We start from the raw sequence: 19,246 nt of genomic DNA on the forward strand, positions 1-19,246 counted from the left end.
AAATATCACAAACATGTTCTGCACATCCAGAGATTACAACAGTTATATTTCAGTCAGTAGAGATGGGGGAATGAACCAAAGAGAACTGTTTATTGCAGATTAAGAGATGATATGTGATGATAAAGATTCGTTAGACAAACTGTATCAAGGGGTGTCTGCCCTGAGCAAGATAAACAGTCGAGCAGTGTCTGGACCCCCCTTGGAGTCCAGACACTGGTGGTAGTGGTGGCTGGTGACTCTGCTGAGACTAATAGGCTGATGAGGCTAATGAGGCTGATGAATCTGTGAAGACTCAGCAGTGATGGGGTGGTGATGTGCACAACTGCAGCGTGATTGTACTAAAGGCAGAAGGAGAATCTTATTTAGAAAGACAGCAGAGAGATGAAGGTCTGTTGCTGTGCTATTGGTTAAAGCTGACAGAACCACTGGATTTAAAGCCCCAGAAAATGACAGCAAGAAATTCTGAGTGCACATGCGTGCAAGGGGTGAATGGCAGATGATATGTGAAATGATTTACTGGTTTAAGGATACAAAGTATCTTCCTTCCTGAACTTTTGCTAGAGTTTCACATTGTTGAACTGTGTACAACATGACCTCAGAAGAGGTCACAACAGTTGATAAAGTCATCTAAAGTTCAGTTTAGATGGAGGCTTCCTGCAGGTGTTGGAGAGACTCAACATGTTGTCTCTCTGCAGACAGATAAAGGAGAGTTTTTGTATTGACATGAGGGAAATCTGCAGCACTGTGCTGACTGGCAGCACAGAAATACACACCACTGTCATCTAATGCAAGATCAGAAATGTTGAGGCTTGAATGTTTCTGGCCATCTCCATCAAAGCTGATTTTTCCTTTCACGCTTTCCTCAGGGTATGGGTTGGCCAGATTCAGATATCCCAGAAACTGTAGAGCTCCTTGTTCGTCTTGTTTGTACCAAAGAATTTGATCATAATTTGTTACGCTGTGTGAACAGTTTATTTCACTGGTAACAGATTCACCAGCTTTTTTAAAGATGAAAGGAGGTGTTTGGAAGACTCTGTTGCTGTGAAAGGCACCTGTGGGAGAAGAGCAGATGCTATTTTAAATACTGAAAATAGTAGCTGTTCAGTCAGTTTCTTAATCTGTTTGGAATACTTACCTTTGTTCCCCGGAAGATGAAGGAAACACAACATGACTAAAAACATCATAGTAAGGAAATTTGGAAGTTGAGACTCGACTACTGACGTGTCCTTTTAGGTTCTTTGAGTGCAGCAGCTTCAGACACAAGCACATTACTGTTACTGTTAATACAAACAGGGAGGGCGTCAGTTATCTACATCACAGCTTTTACGTCATCAGCAGAGTTTAGTGGGGTGTTGATGCTGCAATCTGTGTCTGAGATATGAGGAGTTGCAGGTGGGAGTGTTAGTATCCTCTGTGGCGTTCTCTGATCACGTTCGCTGCTGTATCAAAACCCACATGTTGAATCCAAGTGTAACTGGGAGTATATTTGGTACATGAGGTCCCCCTACAGTACATTGCAGAGATAATTAGTTTTGGTAACAGTTATACCAGCAGTGCTCTGGGGTTTTTGTTCAGCTGTTGAATGTGTCTGTATCACTGTGTTTGCTCACAGCACAGAAATACAATCCTTTATCTTCTGGCTCCAGATTCTTCACTGTGAATGTCCCACTCTCAACGTCAGGCTTGGTGGCTGCAAATTTATCTTTACTAAAATCACCAAAATCATGATTTATGCTGGTGGTTGATGTGTAGACAATTTGTTTCATTGTTTCTCCTGGCAGCTGTCTGTACCAGTACATCTGGAAGAAGTCAGCAGCCTTTGTGTGGCTGCAGTGCATTGTTGCATTTTCGCCCTTGTTTTTCCACAGTATGTCAGTCTGGGTGACATCACTTCCATGGATTAGACCTGTGTGTGTGTGTGTGAAGCAGTGTAGGTTACCACAGATAGTCTTTTCTAATGAGAGCACAAACTTGAAAACAGAGTGTGATGTTATTGTAAATTACCTGAGGTCCACAGCACAAAGGCTGATAATCTGAGGAGGCCTTGTTTCATGATGTTAATATCATGTTCTGCTTGATAGAAAGTGCCCAAGTGTCATGTAATTATAGAGACATGAAGAGCAGCAGGTGGGAGTGTCACTGCGCTGTGTGATGTGATCATGTGAGCTGCTCTGTACAAATCTACAGTGTCATTTGAGATGTAGTATAAGTGATACTGGGGAGCCCCCTACAGTACATGACTCCTCTGTAGATAACCTGTACTTTAGATCAGTAACACTGACGAGCTGAAGAGTCCAGATCTGATGAGGTGATGTGTTTTGTGATTTACACATTTAAAGACATTTTTAATACAGAATCTTAAAACACAGATCATCCTGTACTTCCTGTTTTACTACACAGTGTGGGAAAATCATGAAGTGATCAAACCAGATGTTGAAATTCTTGACAGGATGTTTCTTTATTCTTGTGTCAACCTAAAACAGACTGCATGAGGCGTTCTCTTCAGTTCACTCAGCTTTTATATTCTGTCATTCCTGTAGTCAGTCAGAAACATTCACGACCATATTAGAGAGTGGTGAATTGCTAAAACATCTTTATTTCATACGTCACACAGACTGTAGTGTCAGAAGAGGTCACAACAGTTGATAAAATCATCAGAGGCTCATTTTAGATGGAGGCTTCCTGCAGGTGTTGGAGAGACTCAACATGTTGTCTCTCTGCAGACTGATGAAGGAGAGTTTTTGTATTGACATGAGGGAAATCTGCAGCACAGAAATACACACCACTGTCATTTAATACAAGATCAGAAATGTTGAGACGTGAATGTGTCCGACCATTTCCATCAAAGCTGATTTTTCGTTCCACGTCCTTCTCCACATTCTCAAAATTTACATTCAGATATCCCAGAAGCTTCAGAGCTTTATGTTGGTCCTGTTTGTACCAGAGGATGACATCATAATTGGTTATGCTGTGTGAACAGTTGATCTCTCTGGCAACAGATTGACCAGTTTTCTTCATGATGAAAGGAGGTGTTTGGAAGACACTCTTGCTGTGAGAAGCACCTGTGGGAAAAGCAGACAAAATGTTAAATTCACAAATTATTAGCTGTGCAGTGTCGGGAGTCTTTTTGGAATTATCTTGTGTCTCTCACCATTATTTCCTGGCAGCTGAAGAAAACAGAATATAAAGACCCCAAATATCATGTTAAAGAAGTTTAGGTCTGACACTGTGTTAGCTTTCCTTTCCAGTGCCGTCAGCTCTGCACTTGTGGACGAGAGTGTGTCACTGTTAGAGTTTAATGAACACAGGAGGTGTCAGAGAGGACTCTACATCATAGCGTTGACTTGATGAGCAGGGCAGGAGTAGTGTTATCTTGATGTTGTAGACAATGGGAGTGTAGGTTGATGTCCTTATTTCATCTGTTAAGGTCTGTGGCCCCCTGCTGGTGTGAAAAATACTGTAAGTGGGATCACTGCGGGCTTTGTGGAGTTGTTTTTAAGTTTAACAGATATTTACCAACACTATGGCTGATGTGCTTATGTGCTGATCTTTTTGTACTTTACCTTTTTACTGTCAGTGTAGTTACAGAGATATAAGGAGTTGCAGGTGGGAGTGTTTATATATCGTGTGGGATTTGATCAAAGTGTAACTGAGAGAATTTGTGGTACTCGAGGTCCCCCTACAGTACAGGAGAATAATAGACTCACTAATAGATGTGCCAGCAGTGTTTTGGAGTTTTTGTTCAGCTGTTGAATGTGTCTGTATCACTGTGTTGACTCACAGCACAGAAATACAATCCTTTATCTTCTGGCTCCAGATTCTTCACTGTGAATGTCCCACTCTCAGCGTCAGGCTTGGTGGCTGCAAATTTCATTTTGTTGACGTCTCCAAAATCATGATCTTCACTGGCAATTCTTGTGAACACGATTAGTTTCATAGTTTCTCCTGGCAGCTGTCTGTACCAGTACATCTTGTAGTTTAAGTAAAGAGCACTGATGGCATTGTTTTGAGCACAATTAGTGAAACTGGAGCCATGGATGGACTATTGCTTGTTTAAACAGTTGTACAATATCGTGTGCCTGTGCACCAGGCTGGCACTGACACTTGTTAAATGTCAACAATGTCTTGTGATGTTAATCTTTTTTTTTTATTTATTAGGGGGCCAAAGCACAAGTGTGTGGAGTCTTGCTGCTATTTTAGTTTCAGTGTTAGACATTTTAAAGATTTCTTGTGTTGATTTATTTTCTATTTATTAAAAAGCAGCCAAAGGAAACCAGCTATATTTTTATTTAATGTTATGTTACTGTGTTCTAACATGACAGACAATACAATAAGTTATCTTCTGGCTCCAGATTCTTCACTGTGAATGTCCCACTCTCAGCGTCAGGCTTGGTGGCTGCAAATTTCCCGTTGTTGAAATTTCCAAAATCATGATTTGGGTTGCCGACAGTGGTGAACACTATTTGTTTCATTGTTTCTCCTGGCAGCTGTCTGTACCAGTACATCTTGTAGTTTAAGTAAAGAGCACTGATGGCATTGTTTTGAGCACAATTAGTGAAACTGGAGCCATGGATGGACTATTGCTTGTTTAAACAGTTGTACAATATCGTGTGCCTGTGCACCAGGCTGGCACTGACACTTGTTAAATGTCAACAATGTCTTGTGATGTTAATCTTTTTTTTTTATTTATTAGGGGGCCAAAGCACAAGTGTGTGGAGTCTTGCTGCTATTTTAGTTTCAGTGTTAGACATTTTAAAGATTTCTTGTGTTGATTTATTTTCTATTTATTAAGGGGCCAAAGCAGCCAAAGGAAACCAGCTATATTTTTTATTTAATGTTAATGTTCAAGTTTAAAGTTTGTTTATTTAACCCTGTTAACAATAAACGGGTCAGTTTCTCATACCAACTGTTGTGGATCATTCTAACTAACCCAATTAAGTAGTTGTTCTTGTTAGAGTAATATCGCTTGATCAAACCTTTTCTAACATGACTGACAACAAAATAAGTGAATATGTATAATACGCGCTTGGATCAGATCGGCATCGGCCAAAACTCAAGGCTGTAATATCGGTATCGGATCAGAAGTGAAAAAGCTGGATCGGGACATCCCTAGTTGCGTGTACACTATTAGTTTCATAGTTTCTCCTGGCAGCTGTCTGTACCAGTACATCTGGTAATGCTGGACACCCTTTGTGTGGCTGCACTGCATTGTTGCATTGTCACCCTGTTTCTCCCACAGAATGTCAGTCTGGGTGACATCACTACCATCATTTAAACCTGTGTGAAAAACAGTTAACATTACCAGAATTTAATATTTTAACAAGTGTACAGCAAAACATTTACAGTGATTTTGAACTTTAGTTAATATACCTCTAATAGATGTTTTAGTCAGTTCTGCAGTGTGCTGATCTTTTTTGTACTTTACCTTTATATCCAGAACAAAAACAGTAACAAGCAGATGAGACCATGTGTGATGATGTTCATGTTCACAATGTCAGAGTCAAACGCATAACTGTCAGTGTAGTTACAGAGATAAAGATTTGCAGGTGTAACGTGGGAGTGTTCATGTGGGGTGTGATCAAAGTCTAACTGGGAGAAAATGTGGTACATGAGGTCCCCCTACAGTACGGCATATAATTAGTTTTAGAACCAGCGGTGCGAACATTGCACAGGGGTTTTTGTACAGTTGTGAAGTGTGTCTGTAGCACTGTGTTGAAACAGCACAGAAATACAATGCTTTATCTTCTGGCTCCAGATTCTTCACTGTCAATGTCCCACTCTCCGTGCCAGACCTGGAGGCTTCAAATTTTTCTTTGCCTAAACCTCCAAAGTCATGTTCTTCGTTGCCGAATCTTGTGAGCACCAGTAGTTTTATAGTTTCTCCTGGCAGCTGTCTGTACCAGTACATCTCGTAGTACGAAGAGCCCTTTGTGTGGCTGCAGTTCATTGTTGCATGGTCACCCTTGTCTTTCCACAGTATGTCAGTCTGGGTGACATCACTTCCATCAGTTAGACCTGTGTACAACAATGAAGGATACACAAACATTTTTTGTTACCTTATACCTAATTGTTTTTACAGTGATAAAGTATTACGTGAAGCCAAAAACATTTTTGATTTTTAAATCACAGTGCACAGTTGATTTTATGTAAACTACCTAAAGCCCACAGCATATAGATGAAGATGATGATATCCATGTTCTGTTTGACACAACCTGCCAGTCTAATATAGATACACGGATAGAAAGAGCTGCAGCTGGAAGTGTCAGTGAATCATATGATGTGATCCTTTGAGTTTCACTAAGTCTTTACTGTCAGTCTAACTTTAAATGGGAGTCAAAGTGGTGCAGCGGGTCCCCCTACAGGCCATCACTCCCACCTGCATTCATGAACTGTTTGCTACTTACAGAACTTGAATGATCTTTCTGTCCTAGCAGCACTAAAAAGTGAGAAATTTTTAATATCTGATCTGAAGTTTGATTTTGAAATTCTTCAACATCCAACACTTAAAGGAACAGTTCATCCCCAAATCATTACCGGTAGTGTTAGTTAGTCAAGATAATCCACAGACCTTGTTGTGAGCAGTTTCATGTGGGAACCATTTTCTTGCTCCCGAACTACACCTGCCAATGCCACCGTGCAGATGGAAGTGTGCATCTAATGCTAGCTCACCTGGCACCACTGGGCAAGCTAATGTTACAGCACAGTTGAGGAGGACACCATAAGCATGAGCCTCTCATCCATGAGTAGATGCACACTTCCCTCTGAACAGTGATATGGTTGGCGGGTGTAGAAAGAAAATAGTTCCCGCATGAAACTGCTCACAACAAGGTCTGTGGATTGTCTTGAATAACCTGGTTATGATGTCTGGAAATAGACACTGCTGTTGCATTTTTAAGAAATTATTATTATTATTATTATTATTATTATTATTATTGTTGTTGTTGTTAACACTTTGAGCACCACAAGCAGAGTGCCTTTTCCTCCTGTGATATTGGAGAGATAGGTAGATGCTTTTATTTGCCCCCTTGGGCTAGGGTTAGGGTTAGGGTTAGCCAGGTTTAGGGGGTTAGGGTTACCTGGTTTTGCAGACATCTCTAGAGCCAATATCTCCAACACTCTGCAACTCTAACCAAAATAATCTAGACTGATAAATAGCACTACAGGTAAGAGGGAAATATGTACTTTGATTTTGGGGTAGCTGTCCCGTTTAAACCTGAAACTAATTGTAAGAAGATAGTTTATCTGAGTTTAAATACCTAAAACATATTTCAAATTCTTTAAATCTTGTCGCTGACAAGAGGAGTTTATAATTAATAGATAACCCATCAATAGTTATCAAATATTTGATGCAACATCAATTCTCATCATTGGAACTTAAAGATCTTTGTCAACAAAGTCTGAGTACTACACATTAAACAAATCAATGCCAAAATCCATCTTGCTATTGTAAATTCATTGTTGCAGTGTGTGGAAGTTTCTCATCAGTCATTTCCAAATTGTTCATTGAGACTCTAGGCTCAACAGGTATCACACAGGGATAGATTGCAAGATAGAAAACCTTAAATTTAATGTAGTACAAATATCTGCCTATTAAATAGAACCAGTGAATGTTACATTACAGCCAGTAAAAACTAGTGATGATCAGTTATGTTCAAAACATTATTAAGTGATGGATTAGTATAATGTTTTTGCTTTGTTGAAAAATATACATTTACAATGAATATTAAAATCTGCCCTTTAAAAGTTTTCAAAGAAATGAAAACAATCCTCAGGAAAATATACAGTTAAACTATTTCAAGTGGATTTTTCAGCCCTGAAGCTTCATTTAGCAAGCTCTGTGGCACTTAAATATACCATACCAAATAATTCTTAAATGTGATAGAGCTATATTAATACTTAATTTTAAAATATTATTGTGCGTAGTTACAATGAGTAGTACTGCCAGTAAGAAGACCCCAAATATCCCTTCAAAATTAAACCTGCTATAAGACAGAATTATATTGAATCAAAAACTTGTGTACAGTTTGGTCCAGTAGGTGTCACTGTCGTCATACTTTTGCAGAGAGACAGAGAAATCCTGGAATTCAGACAGATTTAAATCTTGTTTTACTGCTTGACTTCAGTAGTTGTGCTTATTTTTGTCATGTTTCTTTTCTTCCTCACTGTCAGTTTAAAAGAAAAAAAGTGTTCTAATAAAAAAAAAAAAAAACAGGCAAATAATGAACCCATGACCAAACTGAGCTCAGACCCAAACTGTGTGTCATGAGTTATTAGATGCTGACTTTGAACAAAGCAATACAGTAATTTACATGTAAATTTAATTCTGCCCCCTGGTGTTTTAAAACCCAAATTTGCTCTCTGATCTCCTGGCTCCTCTCCCTCTGCGGTTCCTTCAAGTCACAGTAGATCATATTGGATGAAATATTTATTCACACAGCTGCGGTTGGTTTTCACAGACATCTTACAAGTGCACATAGTTCAGAGATATGTGAGATTTCACAGACCAATAAAGAAGTGGAAGGCTGCTGTGTCTGCAGCAGGAAACCCAAATACAAGGAAAGATTGTTCGATGGAGGGACGGCTCCAATGGGAGATCAGGAACAGCTGTTGGCTTCAGCTGTCAATCAACATATACTGTACACTGAAATGCACAACGACTGTATAATTTAGTTCCATGTAATCAATTTGATATACACTGTGGTGTTTAAATTATTTAATCTGATAAGATCACCAAACGACAGCAGTTTTAACATTTCGAAGATATTTCAGTTTTATGAAAACATCGAGACTTGCATGACTTAATATTTATTTACACATAACATCAAGTGGTGGCGACACAACATTCTGGAACATCTCTACAAAACACTTTTCAGCTGAACCCAATGAAACAAATGAGCATCCTGAGAATTTCAGGAACGTTTTCAATGACTTTGTGGTCACTGGCAGCACAGCGTGTCATATTGCTCTTTGTGTCAGAAGATAGTTCAGCTACCACATAAACCTCTGAAAACAAATCCAATTTTAATCCTCAGTGTTGCAGATTTTCTTCACTTTTTTACATTTTGTAAGCGTCCTCTGTCTGTCCCTCTGAAGACTCCCATCTCTTTTCAAAATAACAATCCAATGGTAACAAAATGCCTCCAAACATAAAGTGTCAGTCAGTTTACACTTTCAGTTCCCATAACCAAGTCAAGTCAACTTCATACAATAAGCGATATTCTAGTAGGCTACCTAAAGTTTAATTTGTGTTTGTAATATTAATTATTTGTATAATAGAAATATTGGATACTTGGCACACTGTGGCGATTCCATATTGCCACACAAAAATATCGTGATACTATGCAGCATTGATTTTTTTTCCCCCCACCCCTATAAAACATGTAGGTAAATTGGGTTAACTGACCCTTTTAACAGTTTGACAATAGCGAAGAGTTAAAAGGTCAGTCAGGTGAAAGTGTTGAATCCAGTCTTATTGTGCAAAGGGATCCCTTCGGCTCCTCTGAACTCCTCCGCAATGTCATCGAATGTGCGGCCTTTTGTCTCTGGGAGGCGAAACCAGGTGAAGGTGAAGGCAGCCAGAGCCACGGTCATGAAGAGGAGGTAGACGTACGCACCGCATATTTTCTGTGTGTGGGAGAGCCAGACAGAGGTATTAATTTAATTTGGGCTCTTGGTCTGTATTTACCAGCCCAATTGCCTTTTAAAAAAAACATTATTATGTAGTGTGAATATTAAATCTTTATGTTTCAACAACACTGTTTCATGTGTGGTTAGGTAAGTTAGGTTCTGGGGGCACAATCCCCGCTTAAAAAGCAGCTGTGTCTCAGTAAAAACAGATGCTTTTTGTTGCACTGTCCCTAGTGGAAAAACAGCAACTGGTCCCTAAAAAACCCTACATTTGGTGGCTGAAAAGCTGCTTGAAACACAGCAATAACTCACTGAAAAAACAGCTGGTTTTGTTGAATATAGGTCTGCAGTACTGCTTGGCAGGCATCTTACCTTGGTGACACACGCCATCTGTGTCCCCTCCAGCCCCGACGACAAAGTCAGCTCATATGCTATGTAACTTTGGCGATGTTAATATGATTCGTATGAATTCTGCAAATGGTAACATTCATATTTTCCAGAAATGTACAATGCTGACATTTTCTTCTGGCGACTGGGCTGGTATTTAACCAAAGAATGGTCTCTTCAGATGAAAAGCTTTGCAAGAAATGTCATCATAATTACACAGTGTTAATGAAGAGTAACATTCTCAAAAAGAAAAAGAAAAACACAAAAGCCAGTACAACAGCTTTACACAAGAAAGTAGAAAAATAAAAAGGTTGTTTGATTTGGTTTGTTGGTCGTAGTTTCAGGTTGGCTGCCATCTCTGCAGCACTGTAGTGACCAAATGTTTCCCTGGTCAACTGTTAATTTAATTACTATTATTTCAACCTGATGTTAAAGGAGTTAGCAATAGATTTATATGTAATAAACATCTCAGATTTATGTCTGTTTTACAGTATACAGTGTACGTTTGTATATAACAGATTGAACAGATTTATAGCCTGTGTTTAACAGTCGTGTCTCTGAGGTGTAAGAGAACTTGCAAAAGCAAGCAAGAAATCCACCTCTAAAGTTTCCCCTGAAGTTTAATTCACTCATACAGCGTCCGGGCCAACAGTATAAACCCACCAGTAACGGAGGAAAGAGGAGTGCCAGAACAAACTTCCCTCCCCAGTTGAGCATGCTGGTAAAGGCCATGGCGATGGGTCTGCCAGGTTGGTCGAACAGCTCAGCAGCAATGAACCATGAGATGGGGCCAGGGCCCAGCTCATAGGCTGAAATCAGGCAGAAAACCAGCAGGACTTGGAGGCTCCGCAGCTCTGGGACCAGGTGCTGTGTGGTGGATAAACGAGTTTCTCATTGAGGGATAAATGTAGTGCAGTCATTGTAGGTTTTAGGGTTCATTTATGTTGAAATGTATCAGCAAAATGGGAATGATATTAGCTCTGTCTTTTGTTTAAAATCAAATAGTGTCTCCTGTTTTCAAAAACACATTTGAAAAGTAGGTTTGTTTCTTGTTCTAACAATGGGAGACTTAAGTTCAGTTTATGCCTGGTTTGTCAAACATTAGATATCTTGTGCATTTTAAGTGCAATAGATTTTTTCTTTATGCACGTTCAAATAAATCCTACAGTCGTACTGAGATGATCTTACCAGGACAGAATCCACTATGGTCATGAGTAGATTGCACACTGCTATGGAGATGAAACCAGTCAGGAGCAATCTCCTCCTTCCTGCCCTCTCCATCAGGAAGAACTTGAAAGGAAAAAACACAGTGACTACTTTGCTCACATTTTTTTCCCCATCGTTTTTAAACAAAAATGCAACATTATCCTGTTGTGGCTCAAGCTGTTAAACCATTTACGAGGAAATGGTAACAAACTTGAAATTTAAATCCAAGGTTTTTGGTGCAGTGTGTGACAAAATCTATAGAACATGACACAACTTGTATATTTAGTAGGTTTGAGATTGTTGGCTTTATATTGATTAGCTTAAATAGGGAGCAGAAATCTAAACATTAACACTATATTTTGTACTCACTGCCACCAGGGTGAAGGTCACATTGACAGCTCCCACGCCCAGAGTCAGGTATTTGGCCTGATTGAACTTGGCTTGGAACATTCTGGTGGAATAATTAATGATCTGGAAGAGAAGAGCAGGCATTTCTTTTATCTTAGTGGGTTACTGGGGCATCTTTTGGTGTTTTTAGAGACTGGGGTATTGTCCTTACACACTGCCCCAGAATAAGAGTATAGTAGTGCCAAGCCAGAATAATGTATTGAATAAATACAACAGCGCTTCTAGTGAAATATTTATCAGACTGTGAACAATCCATGCAGAAAGAAGTTAACCACAGTTTGCGCAAAATTATTTTATCTCCAAGTCAGAAGCCTTCACATTCATGTCAAACACATTTTCCCAGTAGGATCTATGAGTCATGACAATTTAATTCCATAAGACTGACCGCATTAAATCCAGACAGCTGGCTGCCCAAGTTGATGATGAGAACGATAATGATCGGCTGCTTGTATCTGTGCTTCTCGAGGAACTCATTGATGGTGACACCGGTCTGGGTGTGGGCCGCCTCTTCCTTCATCTCTTCCAGCTCAGCGAACACCTTCTCTGAGCTGCCTCTCAGCCTCAGCAGGGCTGTAGTGTCAAAACAGCATCTTCTTTTTAGGGACTGTTGTGGTGTATCCACAGAGCTGAGATACTAGGGTGCATTAAAAGCATTTCCATGTTTTTCTTATTTCTGGAAACCACGACTCTAAAAGCTGATGATAAAAGTTTGGTAACTGCAGGACTGTTGCCCTAAAATGAAGTACTAAAACATGGGACCCACCAGCCTCTGCTTTGGTCTCCTCTCCCCGGTTGATGAGCAGGAAGCGAGGGCTCTCTGGACAGAAAGGCAGGACCAAGTACTGTGTCAGGGCTGGGATGATAGACAGGGACAGCATCATGGCCCAGTTATGCTCAGTTCCCAACACTGTCTCCAGACCAGCAACCTGCAGGGAACAGATACAGAAACCTTGTTTGACAGTTGTATTTAGTATCCAGATGTTACATCTTGTTCGGCCATTTGGTTCAAATCATGACTTTTACCAAGTTAGACAAGTAAGCCAGACAAGAGCCAATCATGAATCAAAGCAGGACTTGGCAAGACTTCACATACAGTGATCAGCCAAAATATTAAAACTACTGGCAGGTAAAGTGAATAACATTGATCATCCCGTTACAGTACAATGTTCTGGTGGGAAACCTTAGGTTCTGGGATTCATGTGGATGCCACTTGACGTTCTCCACCCACTCAAACACTGTTGCAGAGCAAGTACACCTCCTCATAGTAACAACACTTGACTATGGCAGTGCTGTTCTGTATCCAACCCTGCACTCTATCTGCCATCACCTTATAGACAGTGAGCACAACAAGCATCAGTCAGAAGTTAAGAATTCCAACACTGTCCTCACCATTCCCACCAGGATGCCTGAGGCAAAGGACACCTGGTTGAGTGTGGCGAAGGCCCCTCTCAGGTTTGTGGGGGACACTTCTTGGATGTAGAGCGGATTAAGGCTCATCACCAGGCCGCAGAAGAGACCGAACACTAAGCGCCCCAGGATGAGAACCTCAAATGACTTGCTGGCTTTGGAGGCGGACATTAGACACGCTCCCACCACAGAGAGACAGTTCACTATTAGGATGGAGTTACGTCTAGAGGGGAGAAGAGAGAAATTAAAATACAAAAAACAAGAAGGAAATGATGAAAAAACTTTTTTTTTTTTTTTTTTACCTTCCATAAGAATCTGCCAGGTATTTGACTCCCAGTGAGCCCAGCAAAGCTCCAAAGTCTTTAATGCTGACAGAGAGCGACCACAGGAGAGTCAGGCTGTGATCCGGCATCGTCTGGTTGTGCCTGGTTCTCCAGGTGTGGTTAAAAAACTCTTCAATGATCTAAACAGTTAAACAGCAAAAGACAATCAGTGTCAGGAGACACAATAGAAATTCAAACTGTGGGTGTGATCCAATCACTGACATTTGACTCTGTGTAAAACTTATTTAAAACATGAATGCTCCTTGTAAAACAGCTGTTGGTGATGCACTTTGCAGATCAATCACTTTTACTTTTACTGCCAGTATTACTCTAAGTAATCCAGACAGAATATTCTGTGGGTCAGGTGTTGTGAGGACATTAAATGTCAAAGAGCTGCCTCACTTGCAAACATGTACAGCAGTGCAATGCACCTGAGAAATAGCAAAACCCTGCTCGCACTGGGGAGCCACACCTGAAGCTGAGCCAGACAGTTTCAGGAGATTGTAAAGTTTATTCAGTGTTTTATTGAGTCTGTGAGATATTTGTTTGGTGGTCAGCCATCCCAGCATCCTCCTCTGCACAATATTTTGGGTTGTCTTGTACCGAATATTTCACAGGCCTGTGTTGTCTTCTGACTGTTTCCCTGCTTGGACTTTGTGGCCATCTTGTACATTTAATTCATTTTTAAGCTGTTATTTTACATAAAGGCATATTGTATTTCTGAGTTGGGAAAGATCTTGGATTTCATTATTATACTACATTATACATTATACTCTCAAAGCAAATTCAAAAGGTACAATACCACAAAAATAGTGGAATTTGGAGACATTGTTTGATATCAGGAAATGTGAAACTAAACTATTACTATCTGTATAAACCAACATAATGTCGTATCTATCCCCTCAGCTCCCATCTGTCCTGCGTACCTTGGCTGGAGCGTTGACGTTGCCAGTATGGTAGCCGATCTGCAGGGAGCCGAGCACCGCTGCCAGGATGGAGGTCAGGAGTGTGGCTGTCAGATGGCTCTGCAACAGTGTCGAGGTTAGTGTCATTTATTTGTAACTTATCTTAAAAAATGAAAGTCACATTAAACTGCTCACAGTAAATCCCTCTTGTATCAAACACATTTAAGACTCTTAAATTTATTTTAATTGAGAAAAAGTGTGAATTGAGCTCACTGATTCTGCACGCTTCTCCAAACATAAGCAACCCCGCCACGACTATTTGTAAAGGTCAAGGGTGGCAGGTGCCACAGTATTTTCACACACTGGCAAGACGCACAGAATTTTAATTAGCACAAGTGAGTGTTAGTCCTCCATCTGTCTGATCATCTGTAGAAAAAAAAAAAGGCGAAAACAAACAAACCTCCTGTGGCGCCATTTGTGTGGGCGAGTCGGGGTATCACTCCCTCAAGATGTTCATGCATTTATCTTCTTCTTACTTCCTTTACTGCCAAAAACCCAAGTTTTGCCAATCATTAACACATGCTGACACTGTATATGTGATTATATAGCAAGATGATTTATTATATTATGTAATCATAAAATATTTTATAGACATTTACTTATAAATGAAAATGTTTTTGGTGTATATTTTCAGTTATGATTTTTAAAAATAAATCCCAGCCGTGTTAAATCAAAACAGATTTCTTGTGTATGCCCTTTAAGACAGGAAAGGATGTCAAGAAATGCTGTGCACATAGCCATCAAATCAGTCAGCACAGTTATATACTTCAACATACTGTTTTGTTTCTTTTTATGTCAACTCACCCGTGGTGTGGAGTAAAGCAGGCAGCTCATCTTGTCCAGAATATAAATTTTAAAAAACAAAAAATTATCCATTTAGCTACAGCTGTGAGGTGAATGACCACTCATTAAATTTGTTCCTGTAACTTACAGGGTCTGATTTTGAAACATTAACATATTGAATGTTAAAGTAAAAAGAACCTGTCAAGAGTGTTTTTTTCCTTCCTAAGCAGTAAAAACTCAGTTTAATCTCTACATTTGAAAATGGACACAGTAATATGTTAATATATAGTAACACCTTTACCGGCTGTTTATAGACTATGCAGCATGCAGAAAAAGCTTCATATCAGTTATCTACATCTTTATCAATATCTATATTAACATCTGTATCTCTAGATACTTTTAATCAATTTCTCACCAACGTTCCTGAGTGTCGTGCGTTGATCCTGTCTCCATCCCTGAGTTTCAGATATGACTGTAAATTTTCCTGAGAGAACACACCGTTACTGGACACACACACACACACACACACACACACACACACGCATTGGACCAGTGGGTCTAGTGATGAAGTCGCACCCAGCTGGTGAATTTGGGGCAGCCCTGACAGAACGGTGGCTTCAGGCCTCCTCTAGTTCACATGGTCCAGCTGATCCACGTCGTTAACTTCAGCTGACTGGGGATCAGTTCATCAGCTGCGACCAAACCTCAAATTAACTTTGTCAGATACAACAAAACTGTTCCCAGGTCAGGGCTAAATGGCAACTGGTTTCCATTTGGATCACATAGTTGGCATTTTGGCAATAACACAGCCACGTGCTTTAACTGTGTGTGTGTGTGTGTGTGTGTGTGTGTGTGTGTGTGTGTGTGTTTGCGAGTGTGTGTGTGGGTAACCTTGTCCTGTGATGATGTTCACTGAAATGGGAAATTCTTGAGTGTCTGATGAATGTGCATCTCCATTGGTCTTTCCAAGAACTAAAAACAAAATTGAACTAAAAACAAAATTGAAACAGGAGGTTTCTACCAGGAGCAGAGTTGTCTTGAGAGGTCTCCTTCTCTGCACAACAAATGGACCAGGAGTCTCTTTTATAACCAGGGTTGGAAATTAGCACCAGCCACTAGCCACATGCTGGTAAAATAGGCAAGTAGCTGCTAGATTTGCTTCACTCACCAGCCAAAAAAAACAATGGTAATCTACTGAGTGGCTGGTAGATTGTGGAATCCATCACCCCCAGTGGCAGTGTGGATCAGTGCGGATCAGTGTGACACTTGTGATCGGCTGTTGAACATACATTGAATAGCATTAAATAATAGCATCAACAGTTTTCAATAATATCTTCCAGTACTGTTAATATATCACCATATACGATTTTAGTTTTATATAGTTTAGAATAGTTTAAAATCGCACACTGTCACACACGCCCTGCCTTTATCAGTCACCTTACGTACATCTTCACCACCTGCACATATGGATTGTGTAAATGAGTAAAATGCACGCTGACAGGCATGATTTTATGAATCACAATATTCTTTGGCACACTCAATTTTCACCTGGTGATTTAAACTGGGAAAAATACATAATAAAGCACTTTCACATTACAAATCAGTGTTTCTCTGACACTGTTCAGCATGTTGGAAACGGACCGCTAGACCAGCACCATGCACCTTTTGTCTCTGGTAAATTAAGATCCAGACATTTTTTGTTTTTAAATATGAGTTGAATAATCTGCAGAGGTCTTTTTCCTTCAAAAACAAATGAGCCTGGTGCTTTAAACCGGTAAAAACACTGAATAAAGCAGTTTCATGTAAAAAAAAAAAAAAAAATCCATGTTTTCCAGTGCTCTCGTTATTTGCTATGATGGCTGCTGCAAAAATGCAAATGACCCTGCCTAGAGCCAGTGTTTGGTTTGTCCATTCTGGTCTACCGTAAAATCATGGTGATGCAATGTGGCAATCTCCATAGATGAGGACCCGCTGCCTATGTAGATATAAACGGCTCATTCAAAAGTAACAAAAACAGAATGCTTCTTAATTTCAGGTGATTAAACACTAAAGAAAACATACTTGATATATTCTATTTCTACCAGTATATACTGCTACATCCTACACACTGGACCTTTAAAAACAATGAGATCATTTTGAACCTTGTGCTACTCTTACAATCATGCTTTGGTAAAATGAAAAAAGTAAACACAGAAAGGCCACTTTGTTTCACCGTAACAGTTAAATTACCAAGTTTTTTTTTTTTTTTTTTAATTAAAATAGCGTAAATTTGCAGGTTCTTTCAATGTTGTTTGTAGTGTGTCCGAAACAGCAGTTCTGCTACAGGTGATACACAATTAAACACCACTGATAGCTTACATGTAATCAAATTGAAATTGATTCTGTTCATGGTAAAAGTTGTTATGACTGAGTCAGTTGAACGCATACAGTACATCTGTGGTTTTGTACCTCTTGTTGTAGTCTTATGAAGGAAAATAAATCTTCATCCAGTTTCATACCTAAACAGAATGACATGAAGAGCCTGTGTGTGATATAATGTAATGAGAAATTAAATCATAACTGCAGAGATGCATGTCAGCAGCAGCATACTTAATAGCACAGTGTGGGTCAGGATTGGCTGACTGAGGCAGAAATACTGTGTGGTGCTCTTAAGGATAGACTTAAAAGGCGACACCCATCACACAATGCTGTGACAATTTAGAGCCTCGAGGATTTAACAGACAGTACCAGGATGAAGTATGACTCCTCCACCTCCTCCCGTCACAACAGTCTTAATATTGGTCTAAAGTGCTCCCTGCTCTCTGTCAGCTTCAGATTCTGAACATATCAGTTTCCAACATCTGTCAGTCTGTCCTGGAGCTGTGACAGGAGCAACATGCAGACATTAGAGTAATCCCCAAACCAGACTGATCCTGATCAAAGAGATCACATCAGGGGGAGCGATGACACATTAATGGCTAAAGCCTTCCTCACCTGATGCGTTTCTTGTATAATCATCATTTGTGTTCATTATTAAGGGTGATTCTCTATGTTTACATGTGTTTACATGTAAATTTGTGTATGTGCCTGTGGGTGGTTTCTGCCTGTGTGGTTGCCCATTTTAAAAGTGTATGTGGGTCTCATTACCTCCGTTTTATGGTTTTCATGCTTTAGTTTCAGCTGATGAATCGCACTGTCCTTATTGTTGTAGTCTGTTTCTTCATTTCCTCACATGGATCAATGAAGTTTAATCTAATCCAGTCTTTTCAAATGACTGTTTTCGTTTGTGTGTGTGTTTACATGCTAGTGTGTTTAAACACATCTCTGTATAGGCTACATGTGCATACATAAGGCATCTCCACTAGTTAAATACATTTTATAAGTGACTCTGCAAAATGAAATCATGTTAGACAGACACACACACACACACACACACACACACCTGCCTGCCTGCCTCTTAATCAAATCCAAATGGGCAGTTGCTGCTTTTAGCGGCCGAGTTGCACGAGCCAAATATATAAAAATATGGAGAAGAAAGATGAACTTAATCATAACGTTGGGTGAGGAAGCATTCCTCGGCTTCACCACAAACCACATCATTTGTGCATGAAAATAATCTCTTATCATAAAACTTAAGTAAAATATGTACAAATGAATAGTAAGTGGCCCCTGAGGCCCGGAGGTGATGAAAAGCAGATAATTCCAATCCACAGAAAAACCTGCGCCGCACTGACTCATATGTGAAATACTTGAGTTGTGTTGAAGACAGAAAACAGAAGACCTCCCATAAAACTGTACACTATAAAACTGTGCTAGATTCACATTTTTTAAATCTTTATTTCTTATTAATGTTGTAAATTATGGAGAGATACTTTCCAAAGTGCTGACAGATGTCATCATTTTCAAGTTATAGGCATTTGTTCTGTACTTTGTGTACTTTTCTTTATTGCAATTTGTTTTCAGACCTCAGAGAACGTAAAATATTGTGCTTTAAATCATCAAAGTAAAATGGAATCTGTCTGTAGTCCAAAGTAAATGAGAATGAATCCCTGTTTATCCATTTTTTACCATTTAAATGTCCCCCTGCTTACTCTCATTCTCTCTATTTGTGATGAAAAATCTACCCACAAAACCCCCCTAATATATTTAACACAGATCTGT

At 39.7% G+C, this 19,246-nt stretch overlaps 3 protein-coding genes across 3 annotated transcripts in view; 1 reads left to right on the forward strand and 2 right to left on the reverse strand.

The window, feature by feature from the left end:
- ccdc177 (coiled-coil domain containing 177) overlaps window positions 1-19,246 on the forward strand; it is a 135,623-nt gene that overhangs the window by 24,196 nt on the left and 92,181 nt on the right. The window contains exon 3 of the mRNA XM_049596787.1: window positions 14,265-14,399. The gene's annotated coding sequence lies outside the window, so the exon portion shown is untranslated. The remainder of the gene's footprint in view (window positions 1-14,264; window positions 14,400-19,246) is intronic.
- On the reverse strand, window positions 2,655-5,299 carry LOC125901166 (uncharacterized). The gene is made up of 4 exons (XM_049596608.1): window positions 5,075-5,299; window positions 3,769-3,970; window positions 2,893-3,062; window positions 2,655-2,762 (listed from the first exon to the last, which is right to left on the reverse strand). Exons 1-4 carry the CDS (start codon window positions 5,297-5,299, stop codon window positions 2,655-2,657), a joined length of 705 nt encoding a protein of 234 aa, XP_049452565.1.
- LOC125901231 (solute carrier family 2, facilitated glucose transporter member 1) lies at window positions 9,445-14,738 on the reverse strand. The gene is made up of 10 exons (XM_049596794.1): window positions 14,724-14,738; window positions 14,285-14,383; window positions 13,338-13,498; window positions 13,018-13,258; window positions 12,392-12,554; window positions 12,014-12,198; window positions 11,590-11,691; window positions 11,203-11,304; window positions 10,678-10,881; window positions 9,445-9,624 (listed from the first exon to the last, which is right to left on the reverse strand). Exons 1-10 carry the CDS (start codon window positions 14,736-14,738, stop codon window positions 9,445-9,447), a joined length of 1,452 nt encoding a protein of 483 aa, XP_049452751.1.

This window comes from Epinephelus fuscoguttatus, linkage group LG14, assembly GCF_011397635.1.
Source record: "Epinephelus fuscoguttatus linkage group LG14, E.fuscoguttatus.final_Chr_v1".
In the NCBI taxonomy this organism is placed as follows: Eukaryota; Metazoa; Chordata; class Actinopteri; order Perciformes; family Serranidae; genus Epinephelus; species Epinephelus fuscoguttatus.